We start from the raw sequence: 25003 nt of genomic DNA on the forward strand, positions 1-25003 counted from the left end.
ACCCTGAATATTTAATTTGCATAAGCCATCACAGTAATTGTATTTGGTGAGTAGAGGGAGTTCTCAGGATCATCACACAAGCAGTTGCCAACTTAGAAGTAAGTATATTCTCTTCTCTGTCTCTACTTAAAACGATGAGCACAAATTTTTCCACAGCTTTTATCCATTAGCTTAACAAAGTGGTTAGCAAACAGCTGTCACTTAATTGGTTCTTTGCACACATGCAAACAAAAAGTAATGAAGTAGTGTTTTTGTCTTATCGTTATGAACTCTTGGATTTAAAAATATTTGTACTTCATGCTCTGCATTTATTGATGCCTACATTATTTTATGTTTGGCTGGTGGAAACCTCTTCAACTCCTTTTATTACAACCCCATTGGTCTTTTATAGCTTCCTTATTATCTGGAATAACAAGGTATTCATCTTATACTTCTGTCACAGACCCAGATCAATACGTTTTCCAAGAAGTCTTAATTTTAGTAGGAAATGTCATTTCAGAACACAGTCTGGGTGCCAGATAGGCTCATTGCTACTGGGTTCATTATTTTTACTAGGCTCTTTGGTGGACAGAGTTGGAAATACATAACTAGCTAGAAATGAAATTTATGTGTAATATATATTATATGATATGAAGGTTTATATAATATATGACATTATACAGAGGTAAAATATCTCCTGGGTTCATACTCCTACTTTGGTTTATAATCAGGATTGTAAGATTTTTATTTAACTTTTTCTGTCTTACACCTGTATCTCCTTTCTTCCATATCAGTAATTCTGGTTTTCAGGGACATAGAGAATGATAGAATTATGTCACATAAGTACTCATTTCATCCCACACAAAACACACATAAAAGCGTCAGTAACAATTCCAATACTTTCAGTACGATTGCTAAAGGCGGGTAAACATTTTTTGCCTGTGCTCATTCCTTTCTTTCCTTACTTAAAAAACAATTGTATTGTTTCTACATTATCAGCTTACATAGCCATTATATACTATACTCTCTCTTAAAACTGTCACGTAGCTTTACTCTTCCAAATGTACTTAATGCTCACCCTCAGTCCTTACATTGATGCCTCCAGTGGTTGTCTGAAACTTGTTCTATAGTAGATTCTTTATAAAGAACTTCTGAGAAGAACAATGTTCTCTGACATCTCATATGTTAATAACAGTTTGTGGCTTCTATACTTGAAAATCATTTTGACTGGATATAAAATCATGTCAAAACTGAACAAATTGAAAACTTTAATGTATGGTTTATTGTGTATCAATTATTCCTCAATTAAGCTGTTAAAAAAAATCCTTGGTTCACATTTTCTTAAGTATCTTAAATATGTTGTACTCAATCTTATTCTGACATAAAATGTTCGTGTCCAAAAAATCTGATCATTCATAATGATTATTTTTCCTAGGTCACTCAAAGGATTATTCTCTTTCTTTAAAAAACAGTGATTTTTTTAATGACTCTCAGAGTCTTCTGAGCTGATTCTCTCTGTCTGATATGTAGTGAACCCTGTTAATATATACTTTCAAATCTTCTTTTAATTTTAGAAAAGTTTAAATTATGCATTCATTTTGTCCCCTTGCTTTAATTTTCTCCTTTCAGTACTCCTATTGTTTGTATGTTGGATCTTCTACACCTGTCTTTTATATTGGAAATCTTTCTTGAAATCTTTTTCATCTCTTTCTTCATTTCTTACTGATTTTTAAAGCTTTCCTCTTTTTCATCTTTTCTTTCCCTTAAGGTATTACCTGTTTATTCTCTCCTGTGTTCCTTCTAGTTTAATCTTCATTTCTGAATTGGGTTTTCATTGTAGTTCTAATTCTCTCCTGAGTTCTCTCACCTCATTTGTGAATTTTGTAATTCTGGGTTATGTTGTTCTTTTCATATTTTGTATTATTCTTTTAGCATGTTTGGAATATTTGATTATAGTTTTTATCTATTTTGTGGGCATTTCTGGCACATTTTCATTGTCTATAGGGATGTAATTCTTTTTTTTAATTTTTGTATGGGATTTTCTGTTGCCCGTTTAACGTGAAAATTAGTTTCTTTAACTTGAGAAGGGAGAGCTGACTTAGGGAAAGTTTTCTAATTTCATGGCTCTGAAGTTCCCTTTTTTGTTGTTTGTGTGAAGTATTAAAAAATATGGAAGTCACCTTCTCATATATTCTGATTGTGTTAGACCTTTTTAACTTTTATCTGGACTTCTTTCTCTTTTGTCTCTGTTGTCTTTGTTCTGTTCAACTTGGATTCTTTTTCCAACATCTTGTCCTTAGTGTATTGGGCTTTGTCCTAGAAGGGAGTTTTGGCTGGTGGGTTTTGAGGTTCATTTCCAGCCTCTTCAGATCTTACTGCAAACTACTTGCATCACCCACCCATAGATTGGACATATCCCTTCCACTTTCAGTCTGCTATTCTCAAATAGACTTGCTGAGCTTTGAAGTGAGTATGGATTACTTTGGAATTCTTAGGTTCATCATATACCCTGTTGTTTCTGTCAGCTTCTTCAAAGATGCTGATACCATGGTGCTCTTCTATCTGTGGGAATACCTTACCAGATTTGTCTTAAATGCTATCAGTGGGTCTCTAGTAGCACTGGTATGCTTTTATGTGTGTTTTTAGTGTCAAAAATGAAGCTTATTGCCATCTTCCCCATTAATCAAATCTTAACTTTTTTTTATTATTTTCTACATGTCATTTCTAGATCCTCAGACAGATTCTAAACTACCTGAAGGATTGTCAGGATCTCACACAGACTGGCTAACCTTAAATGTTGGAGGGCGGTACTTTACAACTACACGGTAAGTGCATGTGAATGTATGCACAGGTGTGTGTTAGAGGACACTATGTAGTATTTGTTCTTTCCTTCAGTTTTGCTCATTTCCTTAGAAGAGACTCCAGTACTATGTGATCTTAAACCATTTTTTAGAAAGTTTTTTTAAAGAGTAGAAAAATGATCCACAAGTTCTTCCAAAGAAAGCACGAAAGGTATTTGTTTTTTAGGTACATGTTTTTTAGGTATCAAGGATTTTAGGGTTTTAGAACAGGTTTTTTAGATGTCAGATAATAAACATGCAACACAAGTAAAAATTAACAATACTGAAATTTGTAGCAACTACAGCTGCTTATGTTAAAGAGATAAGAACAATGTAAGTTTAGGGCGCCTGGGTGGCTCAGTTGGTTAATCGACTGCCTTCAGCTCAGGTCATGATCCTGGCGTCCCTGGATCCAGTCCCGCATCGGGCTCCCTGCTCAGCAGGGAGTCTGCTTCTCCCTCTGACCTTCCTCCTTCTCATGCTCTCTCTCTACCATTCTCTCTCTCTTTCAATAAATAAATAAAAATCTTTATTAAAAAAAAAGAACAATGTAAGTTTAGGTCAAGAATATTGTGATATAATGGCTTGCTAGAAAGATAGATTAGTGTTTAAGTTAAAGGAACCTAAAACAATATTTGAATCAAAGGAAATGCCAGAATAGAAGGGATTTTGACAAATGGCAACTTATTGCACGTTTTTGTTTCCCAGCGTCACTCCTACCAGGTTATAGCATGCATCTTTTTGAGAGAGCAGCTGGGATCGAGTATACTCTTGACTTAAATATGTTTGTTTATAAAGACAAATGGAGAAATCAATTTTTTTCCCTGAATTCTTAGGAGCACTTTAGTGAATAAAGAACCCGACAGTATGCTGGCCCACATGTTTAAGGACAAAGGTGAGTGCAACACATTGTTTTCGCATTTTGTGTGATCTGTTTGTAGCTGTATTGACTTATCTCTTGTCCTTCTGTACTTTTTAATGGTATTAATAATTTTTACACGAGTAAAAACATTAGTATGTTACACAATTTTTAAATTTCTAACTTTGGGTTTTCTTTGTGGGGGGGGTTCTCTTCGCTGTAATGGTGACACAGGTGTCTGGGGAAATAAGCAAGATCATAGAGGAGCTTTCTTAATTGACCGAAGTCCTGAGTACTTTGAACCCATTTTGAACTACTTGCGTCATGGACAGCTCATTGTAAATGATGGCATTAATTTATTGGGTGAGTTTTTAATATGATTCCTCACATTTTTGTAAGGTTAGGATTTTTTTTCTTGTTTTCACTTGCTTAGTAACATAGTACATTTTCAAAAAGGGAAAATATATCTTTTCCACTTTTTTTTTTAAAAAAGATTTTATTTATTTATTTGACAGAGAGAGAGACAGCGAGAGAGGGAACATAAGCAGGGGGAGTGGGAGAGGGAGAAGCAGGCTTCCCGCGGAGCAGGGAGCCCGACGCAGGGCTCGATCCCAGGACCCTGGGATCACGACCTGAGCTGAAGGCAGACGCTTAATGACTGAGCCACCCAGGCACCCCTATCTTTTCCACTTTTAAAACTAAATTTTTATATATATGAATATATATAGGTATAGAAATAGTTGTAGGCACAGATAGTCTTTGTGTATATGGGTATATGTCTAACCATAAATTCTGATTTTAGATTCTAAACAGAGTTAGATTTTTTCACGAGGGACTTTAAGGGATTTTGTTGTTTTTTTAATTGAATTGTGACTGTGACTTGACTTCAAGTTATGGACCTTCCCATCATGTTGAGACGTAGAGTCATCGAAAGGGGAAATTATACTTCAGAATCATAAGACTGGATTAGAATCTCAATTCTACAACTTACTAGAAAATTAACTTGGGGAAAGTCTCTCTGAGTCTCCTTTGAAAACTGAGTATTAAAAGTATACTCGTCCCTGACTACATCACAGGATTTTCACATCATGGAGATGATGTCAGGCAGAGCCCTTATAAAGCAGTAGGTGCATATTCAAAGCTCCTGGGCCTCTATGTGACTAAATTTGGTCTGACTTGATGAGTGGTGGGGGGTGTGTGGCGATCTTGACTGCAAATTCCTGCTCAGCTTCCACAGATTATTGCCATGTGGGTGTGTGGGCATAGGGTATTAGAGCCTTGATTTTTAAAGAAAAGCTGGAAATCTAAAATTTTATGTGAAATCTTATGATTTTGAAAATACTACATGCCAAACACATTATAGTCAGCCTGGGCTGGTGGTGGGCAAAGGGGCTAACTTAAAATCCCTGGAGTATAATAGACAACACTCAGTAACTTTTATTGTTGCTGTATTAAAGTCTGTATTGCCTTTAAAGCTTACCCATTGCAAAAAATGACCTTATTTGACCTTTCATCTAGCTTCATACCTATTCATTACAAATTCTTGTTGCTTTCTTATTTTTTACCTACCAACTGTTGCTTAAAACCCTGTATAACCTATTTTTATTTTACTCATTCTTCAGAAATTATTAGAAAAATAAGCAGTGGTCCTCTCTTGTACAATCCTTTGCTTTTTAGCAGGTAGATCACTTTTGCTTACATTCTGGTGGCCACTCTTTTCTTCTGAGGACATTTAAACTTCACCATAGGCATCCTATGGGCTCTTTGATGCTTCCTAGTTTAATTTTTCTCTGTATCACTGATAGCCTTTCATATCCTCCCTGCCTAGGAAATAACATCAGAAATACATATCCATGTTCTCCCAGACTTTAGCACTACAGGCTGTTTGCCAAGCAATGCTTGCTCCTTTTTCAGGTTTCTCGGCCATTGCTTTATTTATTGAGTTGTTCAGCAAGCAGAGCTCTGTACTGGATTCATTTTATAAAGCATTACTACTTCTAATTAGTACAAAATCTATCCAAACTCTTTATAATATCTATAGGTTGCCCCAAGTAATTATATGCTTTATAATAATCTACACTGACTTTTTTACCTCTCCTCTATTTACTTACATGACCTTATTTCTTACTCTTCCTTATTTGTGCTTTCATCAGTGAATATATTTTTTGCTTGCTTTCATTATTTTTCTGCCATTAATGACCTTTACTTTTTCCAATGAATCATGTCTTCCTTTTCTGCTTTCATTTGTCTTCAAAACCTTCTTTTTCTGATTTTTTTTTCAAGATTTTATTTGAGAGAGAGAGTGCACAGGCAGGGGGGAGGGACAGAAGAGGGAGAGAAGCAGACTCACTGCTGAGCAGGGAGCCCAACGTGGGGCTCGATCCCAGGACCCTGAGATCATGACCTGAGCCGAAGGCAGACACTTAACTGACTGAGCCACCCAGGCGCCCTTCTTTTTCCTGCTTTAACTCATCTTTCCCTACCTTGTAGGTAAATTTCACTTCAATCCAATTATTCTCTAACTTGAAAACTTTTCTAGCATTTCAGTATTTATTTCCTTGAAGTTCACATAAATTTTCTGAACCCCAGTTTGATACAGTAAAAAGAGAATGGTCTTAAATGTCAGAGAACATGCAATGTAATAATGATCAAGGTGATCATATATTGAGGACCTACCAAGTGCCAGGCATTATACCAAATAATATATATGCATATCTCTTTTAATACTTGTGTCAACTTCGTGAAGAAAGTGATAATACTCCCATTTCACAAATGTAAACAGGAACTTTAATTAAGAGAAAGAATAAGTAGCTTCTCTAAGACAAAAAAGGAAGTGAGTGGCAGAACTGAGATTCAACTCTAATTTCTACTGTGCTGACAGAAAAATTTGCTAAATATTACTTTGGTTTCTCAACTGTCCGCCATAGGTGCCTTTTGTATTTCTAAGGCTTTTCCGGAAGTTTTTAAGGTTTGGTTCTGAACTAGAAGTAAAAAAAAAAAAAAATCGTTACTCTATTCCTTGGGGGGTTTCTGACTGACTCAGAAGATCTTGGCACACTGAGAGTGAAGCCCACTAGAAACCCCTTTGTATGGTGGGTGTCTACCAGGAACAGATAGGAAATATGGGTGCCCCTTCAAGAGGAATCCAGAGATGAGGCCCCTCTGGCGTGGACTGGAAAGTGTCATGCCAGAGCAGCTCCCTGAGCAGTGTGCTGTTCATCAGATGACCTTTGTTTTGTAACTGGAATATTAGAGGTGGAATTGGGCTTTCCCTGAGAAGATCATAATCTTCCCAGATAACTGCTGAGCTTCCCATATCTACCTCTAGTTACCCTTATTAGCTTGAACTATTCGAAGAGAGAGATTATGTCTCTTACTTTCTTTGTAATTTCTGAGTCCTTAGGAATTTTTTTAACAAGTTAAAAAACTCAGCTAACTAAATGAGGTCTTCATTTGAAGGAAAATGGATTCCCAATTTCTTCACAAATACCCTGATGAAGATGTGTAACAGATGTAAGAAAACAGTATACACACAAGTCACCTAGAGAATGTGCAGATTTTTTTTTACCAAGAAAAGCAAATGATACATAAAATCCCTTTTATCATTTAGAAATCGTTTTTTTTTAAAAATTGAATTTCCTTAAGAGAGGTTTCTGAGTCATTCTGTTGACTTATTTTGAAACTAATTTACTTTTATTCATTTCTATAATTTTCTGATGCAGTAAGTAAAAGATAATTGTGACAAACCCATTCAGATCTGCTCCATTGAAGTCAATTAAATGTTAAGATGAGGTGAACTAGTCATTTAATATTAGATTCACAATCAAATTTATTTCAATTATTTTAGGAACTTGTGCAATTAGGAGTTTTTGCTTGTGGCCTATTTAAAGTGATTGTCAGAAAATTTTGAAATATAGAAGGCTTTCATTCTAATTCATTAGTTGTCTCTGTTTTTCTTTTGCTGAATGTAAACTATTTAGAAAAACTGTGTGTTACAAATATTTAAAAATATTCTGTATACATGTTCTACACATGAGTTATTTTTTTCTATATTGATTGCCTGCTTGTTGAATTTCACTTGTATTGTGAGGATTTAACAAAGAATTTTATAAATATTAAAATGAATAGTTTTCTATAAAAGTCACATCATTTTTATTATGATAGGTGTGTTAGAAGAAGCCAGATTTTTTGGTATTGACTCATTGATTGAACACCTGGAAGTGGCAATAAAGGTAAGGCTCTTTTTACATTAGCCAATATTAGAGTTATTGTAATATAGTTATTGTAGCTGTCTCTGAAAATGCTCCACTAATTTTTTAATATCTTTTTCAAGAATTCTCAACCACCAGAGGATCACTCACCAATATCTCGAAAGGAATTTGTCCGATTTCTGCTAGCCACGCCAACCAAATCAGAATTGCGTTGCCAGGTAATTAAAGCTGACTTTTGCATGAGTTATTTGTGTCAGCGAAGCTTGTGAGTAAAGCTTTGCATTCTACCACAATTTTTTTTTTTTGCCTTATGTTCCTTTTTCATGCAAGATAGAATTTAATTATGGGTGATAGCATTGATTTAATCCCAAAGTGGTTAGCAAAAAAAGAGATGTAATGGCCTTTTTTATTATCTAATATGCTTCATGTAGCAGTTTTTGAGTTCATCAGAATTGCAGCAATTAAAATAAAAAGTCAATTGTTTGTACATTTGTTATGTATGGCCAGTCACTGGCAGATACTTTTATGTATTATTACATTAAAGATTTTAAAAACCTCAGTACTCACTTTTCAATAAAACTACCTTGAATTATTGAATACTTATAAAATATATAAAAATATATAAATAATACCTATCAGTAGGTACATGGCCAACAGAGATTGCTCTTTAGAAATTTCTGCACATAAATGAAGTATAGCCAGGCTGGATTCTAATATTATGTTTAAAGGTTCTTTTACTAAGAACCCATTAAGGACACTGGTTTTATATCTGAGTTTTATCTGATCCTGTCTTCTAATAAACTCCAACTGACTGACCTGCCAATTGCTTCTAAGAAGCTTGGGGGTTAGCTAGTCATTAACTGTAATATAACAGATGGTTTAAATCTTGTGACAGTTTGTCTTTTTTTAATTTTAGGGTTTAAACTTCAGTGGTGCTGATCTTTCTCGTTTGGACCTTCGATACATTAACTTCAAAATGGCCAATTTAAGCCGCTGCAATCTTGCACATGCTAATCTCTGCTGTGCAAATCTTGAGCGAGCTGATCTCTCTGGATCAGTGCTTGACGTAAGAATCGTTTTTTTGTTATAAGAGAGAATTAAATGTTTAGTCTATTGAACAGTCTCAACAAGCAGAAATGATCTTTTTCTCTTATTAGAGCTTTTACTTGAAAACAGATAATTTATTAAGTTGGTAAAACCCAAGGCTCTGAAAGTGAAATGTGTTGGTTTTGCAACTTTGATATCCTTCAATAAACGAAGACCTGAAAGATTTAGTAACTAATAAGAAATTAAATCTTGAAATTAGATCCTCATCTCTTCAATATAGTATACTTTAGAAGGACTTCTGTTTTCAGTGAATTAGGAGGGTAAAGTTGAAAAGGACCTTTGAGATCTTCTATTCAGCCTCATTTCTGGAGTGGGGAAATGTTATTGCTCTAGAGGTATTTGGCAGAGATATTGTGAAATAAACATGATGTGTGTCAGTCTGTGTAAGTTAGCATCTCGGTGGCTCTCCTCCTCTCTATGTATATATACTTATGTGTGTGTGTGTTTACATGTATGTATGTGTATATATGTGTATATATATATATACACACATATATATATACATACACACACTTGACCCTTGCACAACACTGGGGCTAGGGGCACTGACCTCTCTGCAGTCGAAAATCCGCACATAACTTTTGACTCCCCCAAAACCTAACTACTAATAGTCTGCTGTTGACCAGAAGCCTTACCAATAACATAAACAGTTAGCATATATTTTGTATGTCATATGTATTATATATTATACTCTTACAATAAGATGAGATAGAGAAAAGAAAATGTTATTAAGAAAATCATAAGGAAGAGAAAATATATTTACAGTAATGTATTATATTGATTTTTAAAAATCCACATATAGGGGACCTGGGTGGCTCAGTTGGTTAAGCACCCAGGTCTTGATCTCAGAATCATGAATTCGAGCCCCATGTTAGACTCCACGCTGGGTGTGGTGCCTACTTAAAGAATTGGGGTACCTTAGTGGCTGACAGTTAAGGGTTTGCCTTCGGCTCAGGTCATGATCCCGGAATCCTGGGATCGGGCCCCACATCCCGCTTCTTGCTCAGGGGGAGCCTGCTTCTCCCTGTCCCTCTGCCTGTCTCTCCCCCTGCTGGTGTTCTCTCACTCTCTCTGTCAAATAGATAAAATCTTAAAAAAAGGGGGCGCCTGGTGGCTCAGTCATTAAGCATCTGCCTTCAGCTCAGGTCGTGATCCCAGGGTCCTGGGATCGAGCCCTGCATCGGGCTCCCTGCTTGGCGGGAAGCCTGCTTCTCCCTCTCCCACTCCCCCTGCTTGTGTTCCCTCTCTCACTGTGTCTCTCTCTGTCAAAAAAAAAATCCACATATAAGTGGACCCATGCAATCAAACCCATGTTGTTCAAGGGTCAACTATATATATAGGTGTGTGTGTGTCTGTACATATGTACATCATGTATTTATGTAACAGTTACCTGTGCTAATTTGGGATTGGAGAATAGATGCAGAAACAACAGTGAAATTTAACTTCTAAACAACTTCAGTTTCCTTAATACCAAGGCCCATGCCTATAGGTGTTTTGAATTAATAATACCTAACATGGTACCTTGGCTTTTTTTTTTGAGATTTCATTTATTTGAGAGAGAGAGCAAGCACGAGCAGGGGGAGGAGCAGAGGGAGGGAGAGAAGCAGACTCCATGCTGAGTGTGGAGCCTGATGCGGGACTCGATCCCAGGACCTGGGATCATGACCTGAGCCCAAGGCAGACACTTAACTGAGCCACCCAGGCATCCCAGTACCTTGCTTTTAGTAGTCATTGAATAAATGTTCATTGAATTTTATAATTTTAGTTTTATTCCGTACTTGCAACCTATTTTTTCATGAAGTTTATGATACCGGATCTATAAAAAAAATCTGCCAATATACATTTCCAGTATTTTCACTCCTTGTCCCATCTTATGAGGAAGAACAACAGTGGTAGCAAAATAAGCAAAAGACTACTAGCACAGAGGAAAGGTTTGAAGGACCTAGTCTTTAAATAGTGAAATGTTGAGACCATTCATGTGGGTTTTGTTAAGGACAAAACAAAAAAAGATAAAAAGACAGACTGGGTCATTCAGTACAGCTGATTTTGAGTTCTGTTGAATTGTAGTAATACACCAAACCTGAACCATAATTTTCTTATCTGTAAATACTTGTTCTACCCATACTGTATAATTGGTAAACTGAAGTGCTGTAGGATTGTAAGTTTAATTACTAAATGATGGAAATGGCACATGTTGAAGAGTCATTGCCCAGGGTATATAGGTTGTGAAGTCAAAACTAATTGCTAATTTTCCTTGGCATTGAGGATGATTGCTAATGAGTAGCTGTCATATCCACAAAATAGGATGTGTGCTAAGCTCTCTGCCACACAAGATGTACTTAATGGGTCCACCACTCTTTTTGAACTTCTCACCCAGTGTATCACTCACAGGCTGTGAGGCCTTTCCATAGGAGCCATGCGATTCTCCTGTCAGCCAGGGTGATCGCAGTTGCTCTCCCTGTTAAGCAGGAGTCTGTGCCATGTTATCTATTTTGTCAGCATGCTTTAGAGTGTTTGTTCTACATACTCTGCCTGCTATCAGTGACTTCAGCCTGCTGCATAGAAGCTGGTGTAATAATTCAGTTGTTACGTATCCATTGCATATTCCTATCCAAGATTGATAAATGGTAACAGGGACCTTGATGGTCATCAAGTATGACCCTCTTGTTTGGTAGACTGAGACACTGAAACCAAGCGATTTGCCCAAGCCCAGAAAGGCTAGTTTGTTAGCAGAGTTGGAGCTAGACTCTACTCTTAATCCCCTTCACCTATTTCACCCATTTGTTTGTTTATTTCTTAAATTCCATGAGAGTGAAATCATACGCTATTTTTCTTTCTCTGACTTATTTCATTATGACCTCTACCTCCATCCATGTTGTTACAAATGACAAGATTTCATTCTTTTTTATGGCTGAGTAATATTCGTGTGTGTGTGTGTGTGTATGTGTGTGTGTACCACATCTTTATCCATTCATTTATCAATGGACACTTGGGTTTCTTCCATATCTTTGCTCTTGTAAATAATGCTGTTATAAACACTGGGGTACATATATATCTTTTTGAATTAGTATTTTTATTTTCTTTGGGTAGATACCCATTAGTGGGATTACTGGATCATATGGTAATTCTATTTTTAATTTTTTGAGGAACCTCCATACTGTTTTCTGGAGTGGCTGCCCCAGTTTGCTTTCCCACCAACAGTGCACAAGGGTTCCTTTTTCTCCACAACCTCGTCAACACTTATTTCTTGTGTTTTTTATTTTAGCCATTCTAACAGGTATGAGGTGACATCTCATTGTGGTTTTGAATTGCATTTCCCTGATGATGAGTGATGTTGAGCATCTTTTCATGTGTCTGTTGGCCATCTGAATGTCGTCTTTGGAGAAATATCTGTTCTTATCTTCTGCCCATTTTTTAACTGGATTATTTGTTGTTTTGGTGTTGAGTTGTATAGGTTCTTCATATATTTTGTATATTAATCCCCTGTTGGATATGTAATTTGCAAATATCTTCTCCCATTCGGTAGGTTGTCTTTTTGCTTTATGATTTCGTTTGCTGTGCAGAAGTATTTTATTTTGATGTAGTCCCAATAATTTAATTTTGTTTTTGTTTCCCTTGCCAAAGGAGACTTATCTAGAAAAATGTTTCTATGGCTGATGTCAAAGAACTTACTGCCTGTGTTCTCTTCTAGCATTTTTACGGTTTCAGGTCTCACATTTAGGTCCTTAATCCATTTTGAGTTTATTTTTGTGTATGATACAGGAAAGTGGTCCAGTTTCATCCTTTTGCATGAAGCTGTCCAGTTTTCCCTGCACCATTTGTTGAAGAGACTTTTTCCCATTGTGTATTTTTGCCTCCTTTGTCATAGATTTTTTTTTTTTTTTGATGGCAGGGCAAGGGAGAGGAAGAGAGAGAATCTTGAGTAGGCTCTCCACCCAGTGGAGTCTGACGTGGGGCTCGATCTCATGATCCTGAGATCATGACCTGAGCTGAAATCAAGAGTCAGACACTTAACTGAGTTACCCAGGCGCCCCTCCTTTGTCATAGATTAATCGACAATAAAAGTGTGGGCTTATTTCTGGACTCTGTTCTGTTGAGCTGTATGTCTGTTTTTGTGTCGGTATCATACTATTTTGAATACTACAGCTCTGTAGTATACCTTGAAATCTGGGATTGTGATACCTTGAGTTTTGTTCTTCTTTTTCAGGATTGCTATTCAGGGTCTTTTGTGTTTCCATATAAATTTTAAGATTATTTGTTCTAGTTCTGTGGAAAATGCTGTTGGTATTTTGATTGGGATTGCATTAAACTTCTTGATTGCTTTGGGTAGTATGGACATTTTAGCAGTATAGGTTCTCCCAATCCATAAGCACAGAATATCTTTCTATTTGTGTCATCTTCAGTTTGTTTCATCAGTGTTTTATAGTTTTCAGAGTACAGGTCTGTCATCTCCTTGGTTAAGCTTATTCCTAGGTATTTTATTCTTTTTGGTGCAATTTTAAGTAGGATTGTTTTCTTAATTTCTCTTCCTTCTACTTCATTATTAGTGTATGGAAATACAACAGATTTCTGTATATTGATTTTTGTATCCTGCGACTTTACTGAATTCAGTTATCAGTTTTAGGATTTTTTGGTGGACTCTTTTGGGTTTTCTCTATAGAGTATCATGTCATCTACAAATAGTGAAAGTTTTACTTCTTCCTTACCAATTTGAATTCCTTTTATTTCTGTTTTCTTGTTTGATTGCTATGGCTAGGACTTCCAGTACTCTGTTAAATGAAAGTGGTTCGAGTGGATATCCTTGTCTTGTTCCTGACCTTAGAGGAAAAACTCTCAGTTTTTCCCCGTTAAATATTAGCTGAGGGTTTTTCATGTATAGGCTTTATTATGTTGAGGTATGTTCCTCTAAGCCTACTTTGTTGAGGGTTTTTATCATAAATGGATGTTGTACTTGCTAAATGCTTTTTCTGCATCTGTTGAAATGGTCACATGGTTGTTACCTTTTCTCTTGTTAATGTGATGTTGATACATGTTGATTGATTTGCAAATATTATTTGTATTTTTGTGCTGGGAATAAATTCCACTTGATCATGGTGAATTCAGTTTTTTTTAATGAAATATTGTTGCATTCGGTTTGCTCCGGTTGTGTTGAAGATTTTTGCATCTGTGTTCATCAGAGATACTGGTTTGTGGTTTTTGTTTTTGTTTTTTGTTTTTTGTAGTCTCTTTATCTAGTTTTGGTATCAGGTTAATAATTCCTCATAGACGGAATTTGGAGTCTTTCCTTCCTCTTTTAGTTTTTGGAATAGTTTGAACAAAATGTGTATTAACTCTTCCTTAAACGTTTGGTAGAATTCTGATGGGAGTTTTTCAATTACTTACTCAATTTCATTGCTACTAATCAGTCTGTTCAAGTTTTTTATTTCTTCCTGATGCAGTTTTGGGAGAATATTATGTTTCTAGGAATTTATCCATTTCTTCTAGGTTGCCCCATTTATTGGCACATAATTTTTCATAATATTCTCTTTAATCCTTAGTATTTCTGTGGTGTCAGTTATTATTTCTCCTCTTTCATTATTTTATTCAAGTCCTCTTTTTTTTTTTTTAATGAGTCTGGCTAAAGGTTTATCAGTTTTATTGAACCTTTCAAAGAAGAAGCTCCTGGTTTCATTGATCTGTTCTATTGTTCTTTTAGTCTCTATTTCATTTATTTTTGTTTTAATCTTTACTCTTCCTTCCTTCTACTGGCTTTGGGCTTTGTTTATTCTTCTTTTTCTAGTTCCTATAGATATAAAGTTAAGTTGTTTGAGATTTTTCTTGCTTCTTGAGGTAGGCCTATATTGCTATAATCTTCCCCTGAGAACAGCTTTTGCTGCATTCCAAAGATTTTGGACCATTGTATTTTCATTTTCATTTTTCTCCATGTATGTGTTTTATTTCCTCTTTGATTTCTTCGTTGACCCACTGTTGAGTAGCGTGTTATTTAATCTCCATGTATTTGTTCTTTCCACTTTTTTCTAGTTTCATGCCATTATGGTCAGAAAAGTTGCATGATATGATTTGTCTTTTTGAATTTGCTGAGACTTGTTTGTGGCCTAACATATGATCTATACTGGAGAATGTTCCCTTTGCACCTGGAAAAGAATGTGTATTACATTGTTTTGGGGTGGAATGTTCTGAAATAACTTTTAGATCCATCTGGTCTAATGTGTCATTCAGAGCCACTGTTTCCTTGTTGATTTTCTGTCTGGATGATCTATCCATTGATGTAAGTGGGGTGTTAAAGTCCTGTATTGTTGATGTATTACAATAATTTTTTTCCTTTATGTCTGTTAATAATTGCTATATGTATTTAGTCACTCCAAATAAATATTTGCCATTGTTCTATCCTCTTGTTGCATTGTTCCCTTTATCATTATGTAGTGTCCTTTGTTGCTTGTTACAGTCTTTGTTTTAAAGTCTATTTTGTCTGAGATACAAGTTTTGCTACTCCAGCTTTCTTTTCACTTCCATTTGCATAGTAAATGATCTTCCATTCCTTCACTTTTTTTTTAAGATTTATTTATTTATTTGAGAGAGCGAGTGAGCACGAGGAGGGGCAGAGGGAGAGAGAGAATCCTCAAACAGAGGCTCCCTGCTGAGGGTAGAGTCCGATATGGGGCTCAATCCCAAGACCCTGAGATCATGACCTAATTTTAAGAGTTGGATGCTTAACTGACTGTTTCACCCAGACACCTCTCCATCCCTTCACTTTCAATCTTCATATGTCTTTAGGTCTGAAATGAGTCTCTTGTAAGCAGCATATAGATGGTTCTTGCTTTTTTTATCCATTCAGTCAGCCTCTATCTTTTTTTTTTTTTTTTTTAAGATTTACTTATTTATGAGAGTGAGAGAATGAGCAGGGGGGAGAGGCAGAGGGAGTGGGAGAGAAAATCCTCAAGCAGACATCGCGCTGAAGGTGGAGCGTGAAGCTGGGCTCAATCCCAGGACCCTGAGATTATGACCTGAGCCAAAACCAAGTATTGAACGCTCAACTGGCTGAGCCACCCAGGCACCCCAGCCTATATCTTTTGATTGGAGCATTTAGTGTATTTACATTCAAAGTAATTAATGATATGTATGTACTCACTGCCATTTTGTTACTTGTTTTACAGTTGTTTTTGGAGTTCTTTGTTTCTTTTTTCTCTTGCACTCTTCCCTTGTGGTTTGATGGCTTTCTTTAGTGATTTGCTTGGATTCCTTTCTTTTTATTTTTTTGTATATCCATTACAGGTTTTTGATTTGTGGGTTCATATATTACATCTTAGGTGTATAGGTATCTATATAAGGTTGATAGTTGCTTAAATTTGAACCCATCTTAAATGCACTAAATTTTTTACTCACTCGCCTCTCCGGCCCCCAACACACACACATTTTATGTAGATGGTGTCATATTACATCTTTTTATTTTGTGAATTCCTTGACTTATTTTTATGGGTATAACTGATTTTAATGCTTTGGTGCTATAACCTCCATACTGGTTTTATATATAAGTGATTCATCTACTACTTTTATTTTATTTGCATTTACCTGTGAAATTTTTCCTTTCCTAATTCTCTTACTCCTGATTATGTCCTTTTTTTCCATTAAAGAATTGCCTTTAACATTTCTTATAAAGCTGGTTTAGTGGTGATGAACTGCTTTAACCTTGTTTGGGAAACTCTCTCTCTCCTTGTATTATTAATGATAACCTTGCTGGGTAGAGTATAATTGGTTTCAGGTGTTTTCCTTTCAGCACTTTGAATATGTCATGCCCCTCCCTTCTGGCCTCCAGTGTCTGCTGAAAAATCAGCAGATTGCCTTACGGGGTTTCCCTTGTATATAACTTTTTTTTTTCTTGGTGCTTTTAAATTCTCTATCACTACTTTTTGCAATTTTAATTATGTCTCTTGGTGTGAACGTCCATGGGTTGATTCTTTTGAGGTCTCTGTGCCCCCTGGATCTGGATTTCTCTTTCCTTCCCCAGATTCAGGATGTTTGTAGCTATTATTTCTGCAAATAAATTTTCTGCCCCCTTTCTGTCTCTTCTCTGAGATCTGTGCCGTGCATATGTTAGTACACTTGATGTCACTGAGTTCCCTTAACCTAGTCTCATTTTTTTATTCTTTTTTCTTTTTGCTGTTCATCTTGGTTGCTTTCCATTACTCTGTCCTCCAGCTCACCGATCCATTCTTCTGTTTCCTCTGGTCTACTGTTTACTCCCTCTAGTGTATTTTTAACTTCAGTTCTTCATCTATGATTGATTCTTGTATATTTTCTCTTTGTTAAGGGTCTCACTGAGATCCTTCACTCTTCGCAGCTCTTTATGATCATTATTTTGAATTCTCCATCAGGCATATAGCTTATCTCCATTTCATTTAGCTCTTTTGCTGTGATTCTGTCCTGTCCTTTCATTTGAGACATATTCCTCTGTTTCCTCATTTTGTCCAACTCTCTGTGTGTTTCCGTGTATTAGGGGAGTCAGCTATGTCTTCTGCCCTTAAAAGTAGTGGCCTTATGAAGAAGAGGTCCTGGAGTGGTCTGTAGTTCAATGGCCTTTGTTCACCAGAACCAGGCACTTCGGGCAGAAGTGTCTCCTATATATGTTACATGTGCCCTACTGTTGTGGCTGAGCTGCTTTTGCCTTCAGTCCAGCTGGCTGCTTCAGTGCTTTTTCCTGTTGTGGCCAGGTTTGGTCCCTGTGCTGTAAAGGGCCAGTCTGGGGCCACCTTGGGCTTATAGTTGGCTCAGCCCAGATGCCAGCCCCCAACCTGTTGGCTGGTGCTGCAGTCACACCTAACTGCAGGGTGCTCTCCCTGTGCTGTCACTGTGGGAACTTTCGATAATAGTTACAGTCTATTTTACCTGGGTGCACACCACAGAGAACCAGAGACATTTATTTTCATATTCTCAGCTTCCAGTCTTGTTAGTATTTTCGAGTATTTAAAAGACCTTATTAGGTCTTTTAGTTACCGTGGTCCTTCCGGGTCCTCGCCTATCCTACCTCTCAGTCTGAGCTCCTGTACTACCTTGTGTAAATGCCAAGGCGCAGATGGGAAAGTATGTGTGCATTTCGCAATTTGCTGTGATTTGAAATGATCTGTAGTGTATCTCCCTTTCCATAGAATTGACTATAGGGTGAATGAAATTGCACTTACAAAACAGGATTTTTTTGTTAGGTATGGCAATAACATAACTTGATCAGCCTTAGGATTTTAGAATCCTCACTGTTGTCGTTTTAATGACAACTACAGTTGTCATTTATAGAGTGCCTTACAATTTTTAAGACAGCTTTACATTCATCATCTACTTTGATGGTCACAGTCTGTGAAGTTCTAATGTTAATGTCACCTATATAGCTTCCTGTCTTATCCAGTTGCCGTTGGAGTTCAAATCCGATGACATTGAATCCTCAGAGATAAATTAACATAATTTAAAATTCTAACATATATTTTCTAGTTTTTTACTCTTTGTATTTTGCACTGTAATTTCGGTGTCAAGGTTGTGAATGTTGTGTAGTAGTAGTTGGTACAGAAAGACCCAGCAAACAACTTGTAGTGTTTTGTAGCCAAATGAGGCCTAGAACTGCTGGCCTTATATTCTGACCTTTGAAATGAAGGTAGTTAATAGCAGGATTGAACATCAAGAATTTTGTTGATTCCTACAGAAATAAGGAAGAGAAATCCCTACCCCTGACAAGGCTATGCCTTCCTTGCCCACACATTTCAGCTCTCACGTCACACCCAGGGCTGTTCCTGAAAATAGAACTAGGATGTCATAATTCTAACTCTCCAGCTGTGTCATCTAAACTCTTACATTTTGTGTAAAATGGACATGCTATTGTTAATTGGGCTGTTTTTTCCTCTTAAAATGGTTCTTCTGAAGGAACTATTTCTTAAAATAGTTCTCAGTTCTTATTGAGTCTAGTTGGCAAAGTCTTCATTGTAAACAGAAAATAATTGATGGTGAGTGTATGGAATTGAGCTTGTCTATTTTTTCTTTTATTGTTTGAGCCAATTTTTTCTTATCCAAACAAAATTCTGAAGGTTAAAACATGGACTTCTCTGCTTTCCTTGCCAGTGCGCAAATCTCCAGGGAGTCAAGATGCTCTGTTCTAATGCAGAAGGAGCATCCCTGAAACTGTGTAATTTTGAAGATCCTTCTGGTCTTAAAGCCAATTTAGAAGGTGAGCTTCTATCTATAATTATGTTTTCTAAGGTGAGAACACCGTGAAGTAAAAAGCCCAACAAAATAATTGTTACGGGAAAGTCATGACCACTGTAGGGGGATATAGATTTCTTCTCTCCTCATACTTGGAGAATAAACAAGAGTAAGTCCTATCTTGGTCTCAGTCATGTGTCACGCAAGAAGTTAGGGAAAAATCCAGCCTTTAATATTGAATAAGGCTTTAGTTGGAGAATTAAATATCAGCATCTCAGACCTTGAAACTAAACAGCATACCCTTACACTGACTAAAATGAATTTCAGTTTGCACAAAGCCAGTCAGTTTTTGTCATTGTTAGATTTAATGTTTTGTTTATGAATTCCTGTTGCTCTGTTGTGTCAGTGAACTGGTCACTTTGTTTAGTTGTACGTTTAGAATACAGGGTATTTACCTTCCTTATCATAAACTTACGGAGGCTGTTATAAAAGTACTTAAGACCGAATTGAATTCCTCCCTCAAAAATACGGACTAAAACATTCTTAATTCAGAGTATAAGCAAACAGTTTTCTAACAATGAACTCTTTCTATGTGGAAGTTGGTTGAGAGACTGAGATTTATGGTTCACAGAGTTCTTTCCAAAAATTAAAGGAGCTTGTCATCATTCACCTCCATTAAGTCATCCTGCGGTTTTTTAAAGGTAGATGACTATAAATATTTTTAAGTTCAACTGCTCCCCAAATATGTTCACTTTAGGTGCTAATCTGAAAGGTGTGGATATGGAAGGAAGTCAAATGACAGGAATTAACCTGAGAGTTGCTACCTTAAAAAATGCAAAGTTGAAGAACTGTAATCTCAGAGGAGCAACTCTGGCAGGAACTGATTTAGAGGTGAGTCGCCAATTTCTAAAGAGTTTTTGTTAATCTACAATTACGGAGTATCTCATGCAAAATTTATTGAAGTCATAAACAAAGTAGTTGGCTGGCAAAAACTGCCAAGTGGCATACCAACACACCTGGAGGGATTTTTTTTATCGATTGCTTGGTTCAACCAATTGAAACCCCAGGGCAGGGTTCAGTTACACAAGTCATAGATACCAGTCTCCGATTTGAAGATTCATCTGACGTTTGCTCTAAGTTGATTTCATTTCTCCTCTTTTCCTTGGGTCTCCTTCAAGTAGATCAGTTTGATGGGTATTTTTATTAATCTGACTTACTGTGTTTTTTTTTTTAAGATTTTTATTTATTTGACACAGAGAGAGATAGAGAACACAAGCAGGGGGACCAGCAGGCCCAGGGAGAAGCAGGCTCCCCGCTGAGCAGGGAGCCTGATGCGGGGCTTGATCCCAGGACTCTGGGATCCTGACCTGAGCTGAAGGCAGATGCTTAACCAGCTGAGCCACCCAGGTGCCCTTTATTGTGTTTTTCTTAAGTTTTAATTCCAAACAGAATTAAATGGGGTCAGATTTTTTTTTAACTACTTGAGAAATTTAAAAGATATCCGGGTTTGAAATCAGGTTCAAAGAAAGCCTGTTCTAAATCGGAATCATGTTCTTTTTGAATCTCATGTCCATGCATCTCTTTCATCAGAATTCTGTATGTTGTCTTGACTTGGCAAATGCAGCTAGCAGACTTCAGCGCTGTTGATGGGTCTCTCAGTGCTGTCCAGTAGCACTTTTTGCAATGCTAGACACGTTCTAAATCTGTTTAGTACAGTAGCAACCAGCTAGTAGGGCTTTTGAGCACTTGAAATGTGGCTAGTGCTACTGAGAAATGGATTTTTTATTTTATTTCATTTTAATTCATTTAAATATAAGTAGCCATGTGTGGTTGTTGCCATCATATTGAACAGTACAGCCCTGTCCCAGAAAATCTGACCTGGGTTGGATTGGAGAGAATAGTAGGTCAAAATTTGGCTTGTTATTGATTTGTTTCTTTTAATGTTTTTGCCTATTCTCTTGATAGATCTTAGCAACAGAGTGGCAGTCCCCATTAAACTTAAAGGAAAAAGAACCAGTCTAAGGCCAAAAGTATAAACCTATTATAAGCACAATTATTTAATTTTTTATTATTGGTACTGTCAGACCAAAGATGATGATTTTTCCCCTTAGTTTTAGTTAACCATGTAGTCAAAGTCTTCCTGATTGCAACGACTAATCAGGTTGACTGTTGAAGGGCAGCTGGTGACATTCTGTCCTAAAAGGTTATATGCCATTGCCCACCATCCCCAGGGACTTATCCAAAATCTGTCTCATCTGCCATTCTGTAATCTCAAGAGAAATTTAAAAACAGCTCCCAATTGTGGTGGTAGTTAACTGTTGTATACATTTGCTAAAAATCATTGAACTGCATATAATTTGGGGGTTTAAAAAAAAGGCAGTTCCCTGCTATAAAAATGTTTGAGTTGAGGAATGGCAAAAATCTCTTACATAATTTAATTTAGTAAGTAAAATCTCTTTTGCTCAGATTTTTTTTTTAATAGTGTTTCCCAGCCCTACTCATGCCTTTTGTTGTCATTGTTGGATTGTAGTAAATTTGCATAGATAATATTTATTACATTGGAGTCCATTCTGGGTTTTATTTTTTTTTTTTTTTAAGATTTTATTCATTCATTTGACAGAGAGAGATACAGCGAGAGAGGGAACACAAGCAGGGGGAGTGGGAGAGGGAGAAGCAGGCTTCCCGCCGAGCAGGGAGCCCGATGTGGGGCTCGATCCCAGGACCCTGGGATCATGACCCGAGCCAAGGCAAATGTTTAACGTCTGAGTCACCCAGGTGCCCCTCATTCTGGGTTTTAAATGACTGATTCTAAAATATATGAAAGGAAGAAACATGCTTCCTCTTTAACCTTTATCTCTATTTGTAATGGTCAGCCTGAGCATCACCTAGAGAAAACAAATCCAATCGAAGAAAATCTGACTTCTTTCCTAAAACAAGTTTTCCAGAAATAACTGATTTTCATGTGCCCCAGGAGTCCTTTTGATAGGGAACAGAGAAGGCCCTAAACCTCCATTTGAATCTCGTGAATATTGTTTTTGTCTTGCAGAACTGTGATCTGTCTGGCTGTGATCTTCAAGAAGCCAACCTGAGAGGTTCCAACGTGAAGGGGGCGATATTTGAAGAGATGCTGACACCGCTGCACATGTCACAAAGTGTCCGATGAGAATTTCAGGGCTGGAGGAAGGAGTCCCAGATGCAAAATGTTTTCCTGATCACTTTTTTTTTTTCTCCACCCACTCAGTTGTCTAGAAGAAATAACACTGTAAGGGAATAAAAAAAAAAAAATTTAGAGGATTATGCTCGTTCTCCGTGGTGCATAAAGGAAAAAAGTGACTTTTTTCCACATTCTGATTTTAACAAAGAAGCACTCATGTAATGGATGTAGGGAAGCTAGATTATCTTGCTGCCTTTTGACTGGAGGTAGGGGGATTTGCCTGGCTTTATGACCAGGAATAGGATCTATTATATTTGCTTTTAAATAGGCATGATGTGGAAATCCATCTTGTTTTGAAATGTACTTGAGGATTTTAATTTATGAAAAGCACAACATATGCAATTATATTTATTGAATCTCTAAATGCAGTATGGATATTTAAATTGTTAAACTTTATGAAAATTTTGCAGAGTTCAGGTTTATTAATAGCTTTAGTGATGCACTCCCCTACTTTAAATACCTGTCACGCTGTGTGAATATGGTGAGATTTCCCAAGGCTCTCTTTTTCAGGTTCATTTTTATCATGTTTATTTTTTAGAACAAAGCAGTAGCTAAGTTAAATTCTCGGTTCTTACTGATTGAGAGAGTGAAAGGAAAGACATCATTGTCAGCTCAAGTTAAGGTGGAACTCTCCAGATGGACAAAGAATTTACCTATTACTACAGCTTTTAAGTGAGCATCCTTAGAATTTCATTTGAAGCAAGTTCCACTCAACGCCAGGCCATTTATCCACTTTACTAGTCTTGTCTTCTCCTGTACAGTCAAAACAAGCATAGGAAGATATGTCAAAAGCAAAAAGCCAAGGTGCACTATTAATTTAATTCAAATGCCAAATACTTTAAACAGGGCCAGCTTAGAAATAGGTATTAATAAATCCCAGTCCAAGCTATAAAATATGAATGAATGTGGCAGTCATCTTTTGGGCCTCAACATAACTGCAGCTGAACCCTACAGTGGGGAATAAGGGGATTTTAAACTGACAGTTTGATTATAGCCATCAAAAACTGAAATAAGAATAAAGGCATTCGGCTGGTCCAAGATGTAATACCAATCAGTCAGCACCTGTGGGTCTTTGACTTCTACTTTCTGGTTTCGTTTAAAGAAATTCTAGCCTGATTTTCTTGAGTCCTCATCTCTGCGGTAGCAGAAACAGGGCCTATCCTCCCTTACCAGTAACGCGTGTCCTTATGTCTGCCCCAAGAGCAGGGATATAAGCTGTGTCCAAATAGGTTCTGAATTCTACAGACTCATCAGTTTGAAGCAATGAATCATTAAGAACTACTTTGTCTCCTCTGGGAGAATGACATGTCTTCAATATTCACATCGCTTCTTCTATATATACATATGCAAAGCTTTCCTTAACAGTAAAGGGTACAACATGCATAGTGGGAGATCGGACCTTTACAAGTGAGGGAAAGCAACTTCAGAAATGAATTATTTTCTTTGCTTTATTATTTTTACCAAGACAGAGAAGTATTGAGAGATATCTATTTTCATAATCAATATGTGCCTAAATTATATTTAAATCATTTCACTCTGTACTATATATTTTCAAGAATTATAGAATGTGTTGTTCATCCACTTAAGGGTACCTCTGTAGACGTAACTGAAAACTGCAGAAGAATCTGAAAGATCTAAACGTGGTTTGCTTAGCAACTGCGGATTTGGGATCTAATGTACACTGCATTAATAAATGATGTGAAATGCTGAAAAGGAGTTTCTTGTCGTGCTTTTGAAAATCAGCACTTTACCATATTTTGCTTACATTTCTTCAGCGTATGTTGATGACCAACCCCAAGGATCTGGGTGGAAAAGGAGATGCAACACTTAGAACCGATTAGTCTCTTGGAAAGTGCCGTTAAAGTAAATTTACTTCTTAAAGCGTGATTATTTTATGACCCTCTTTTTAAAATCCACCATGCTAACAACACAAAGAGATTTCATCAATTCTGAAACAACAAGACTGCCTCCCGATAATTCATCTAATTTGGGTTACTCTTTAGCTGATGAACATTACAAGTTAGCTTTATTAGGTTAAGAACATTTTCCCCGAAACATTCTCACCTGACTCCTGGGAGAGAAAATTTTGAGGGAGGAGTTTCAAAATTGTAAAACTTCTATTAAACCTAGTGATGGAACATGTCTGTACACAGGTAAAAATACAGTTGGGGTGGGGGACTAGAAAAAAGTTTTAACCTAAATTATTAGATTACCTACATGGATAAAATTCAGTATTTGTGTAATTGTTCAGAGCCATGGGTATTATGTTGTAATATAATCTAGTTCTTCCAACTACAGTTTCAAAAAAATTTTAGTAGGAAATATTGCAAACTCATTTTCCTATGAAGGTTACTATCATAAATTAGGACTTGGAATATTTTCTCCAGTTGCTCATTTTATGAATTGGTGACTTATACTGTAAATCTAGCCCCATGTCAACTTCAAATCATGTTTAATGAAAAGCCCTAGAATTTCATTAAATTTCCAAGGAGGTATTACCTTTAAAATTAAAAGGTACACCTCTGCGAAGAAAAGTGGTTACATTTTCTGTACAAAGCATCTTATGCAAGGATTAATTCTCTGAAAGCCTTTCACAACCTTTATGTCAGCAGGA

The 25003-nt window shown here is 36.6% G+C and overlaps 1 protein-coding gene across 3 annotated transcripts in view; it reads left to right on the forward strand.

Moving 5' to 3' along the window:
- Positions 1 to 24102, forward strand: part of KCTD9 (potassium channel tetramerization domain containing 9) — a 36510-nt gene extending 12408 nt beyond the window's left edge. For 2 of the 3 annotated variants that reach the window (XM_025873811.2, XM_073892588.1), the window contains exons 4-12: positions 2708 to 2804; positions 3656 to 3714; positions 3913 to 4041; positions 7843 to 7910; positions 8012 to 8107; positions 8806 to 8955; positions 19095 to 19200; positions 19933 to 20066; positions 22222 to 24102. In XM_025873811.2, the coding sequence (XP_025729596.1) occupies positions 2708 to 2804; positions 3656 to 3714; positions 3913 to 4041; positions 7843 to 7910; positions 8012 to 8107; positions 8806 to 8955; positions 19095 to 19200; positions 19933 to 20066; positions 22222 to 22338 (956 nt within the window). In that variant the 3' untranslated portion in view covers positions 22339 to 24102. The remainder of the gene's footprint in view (positions 1 to 2707; positions 2805 to 3655; positions 3715 to 3912; positions 4042 to 7842; positions 7911 to 8011; positions 8108 to 8805; positions 8956 to 19094; positions 19201 to 19932; positions 20067 to 22221) is intronic. The other variant, XM_073892589.1, reaches the window with a different exon arrangement.
- The last annotated feature ends 901 nt before the right edge of the window (positions 24103 to 25003 follow it).

Source organism: Callorhinus ursinus, unplaced genomic scaffold, assembly GCF_003265705.2.
Source record: "Callorhinus ursinus isolate GAN/ISIS: 27379988/994484 unplaced genomic scaffold, GSC_fseal_2.0 scaffold4, whole genome shotgun sequence".
Lineage (NCBI taxonomy): Eukaryota > Metazoa > Chordata > Mammalia > Carnivora > Otariidae > Callorhinus > Callorhinus ursinus.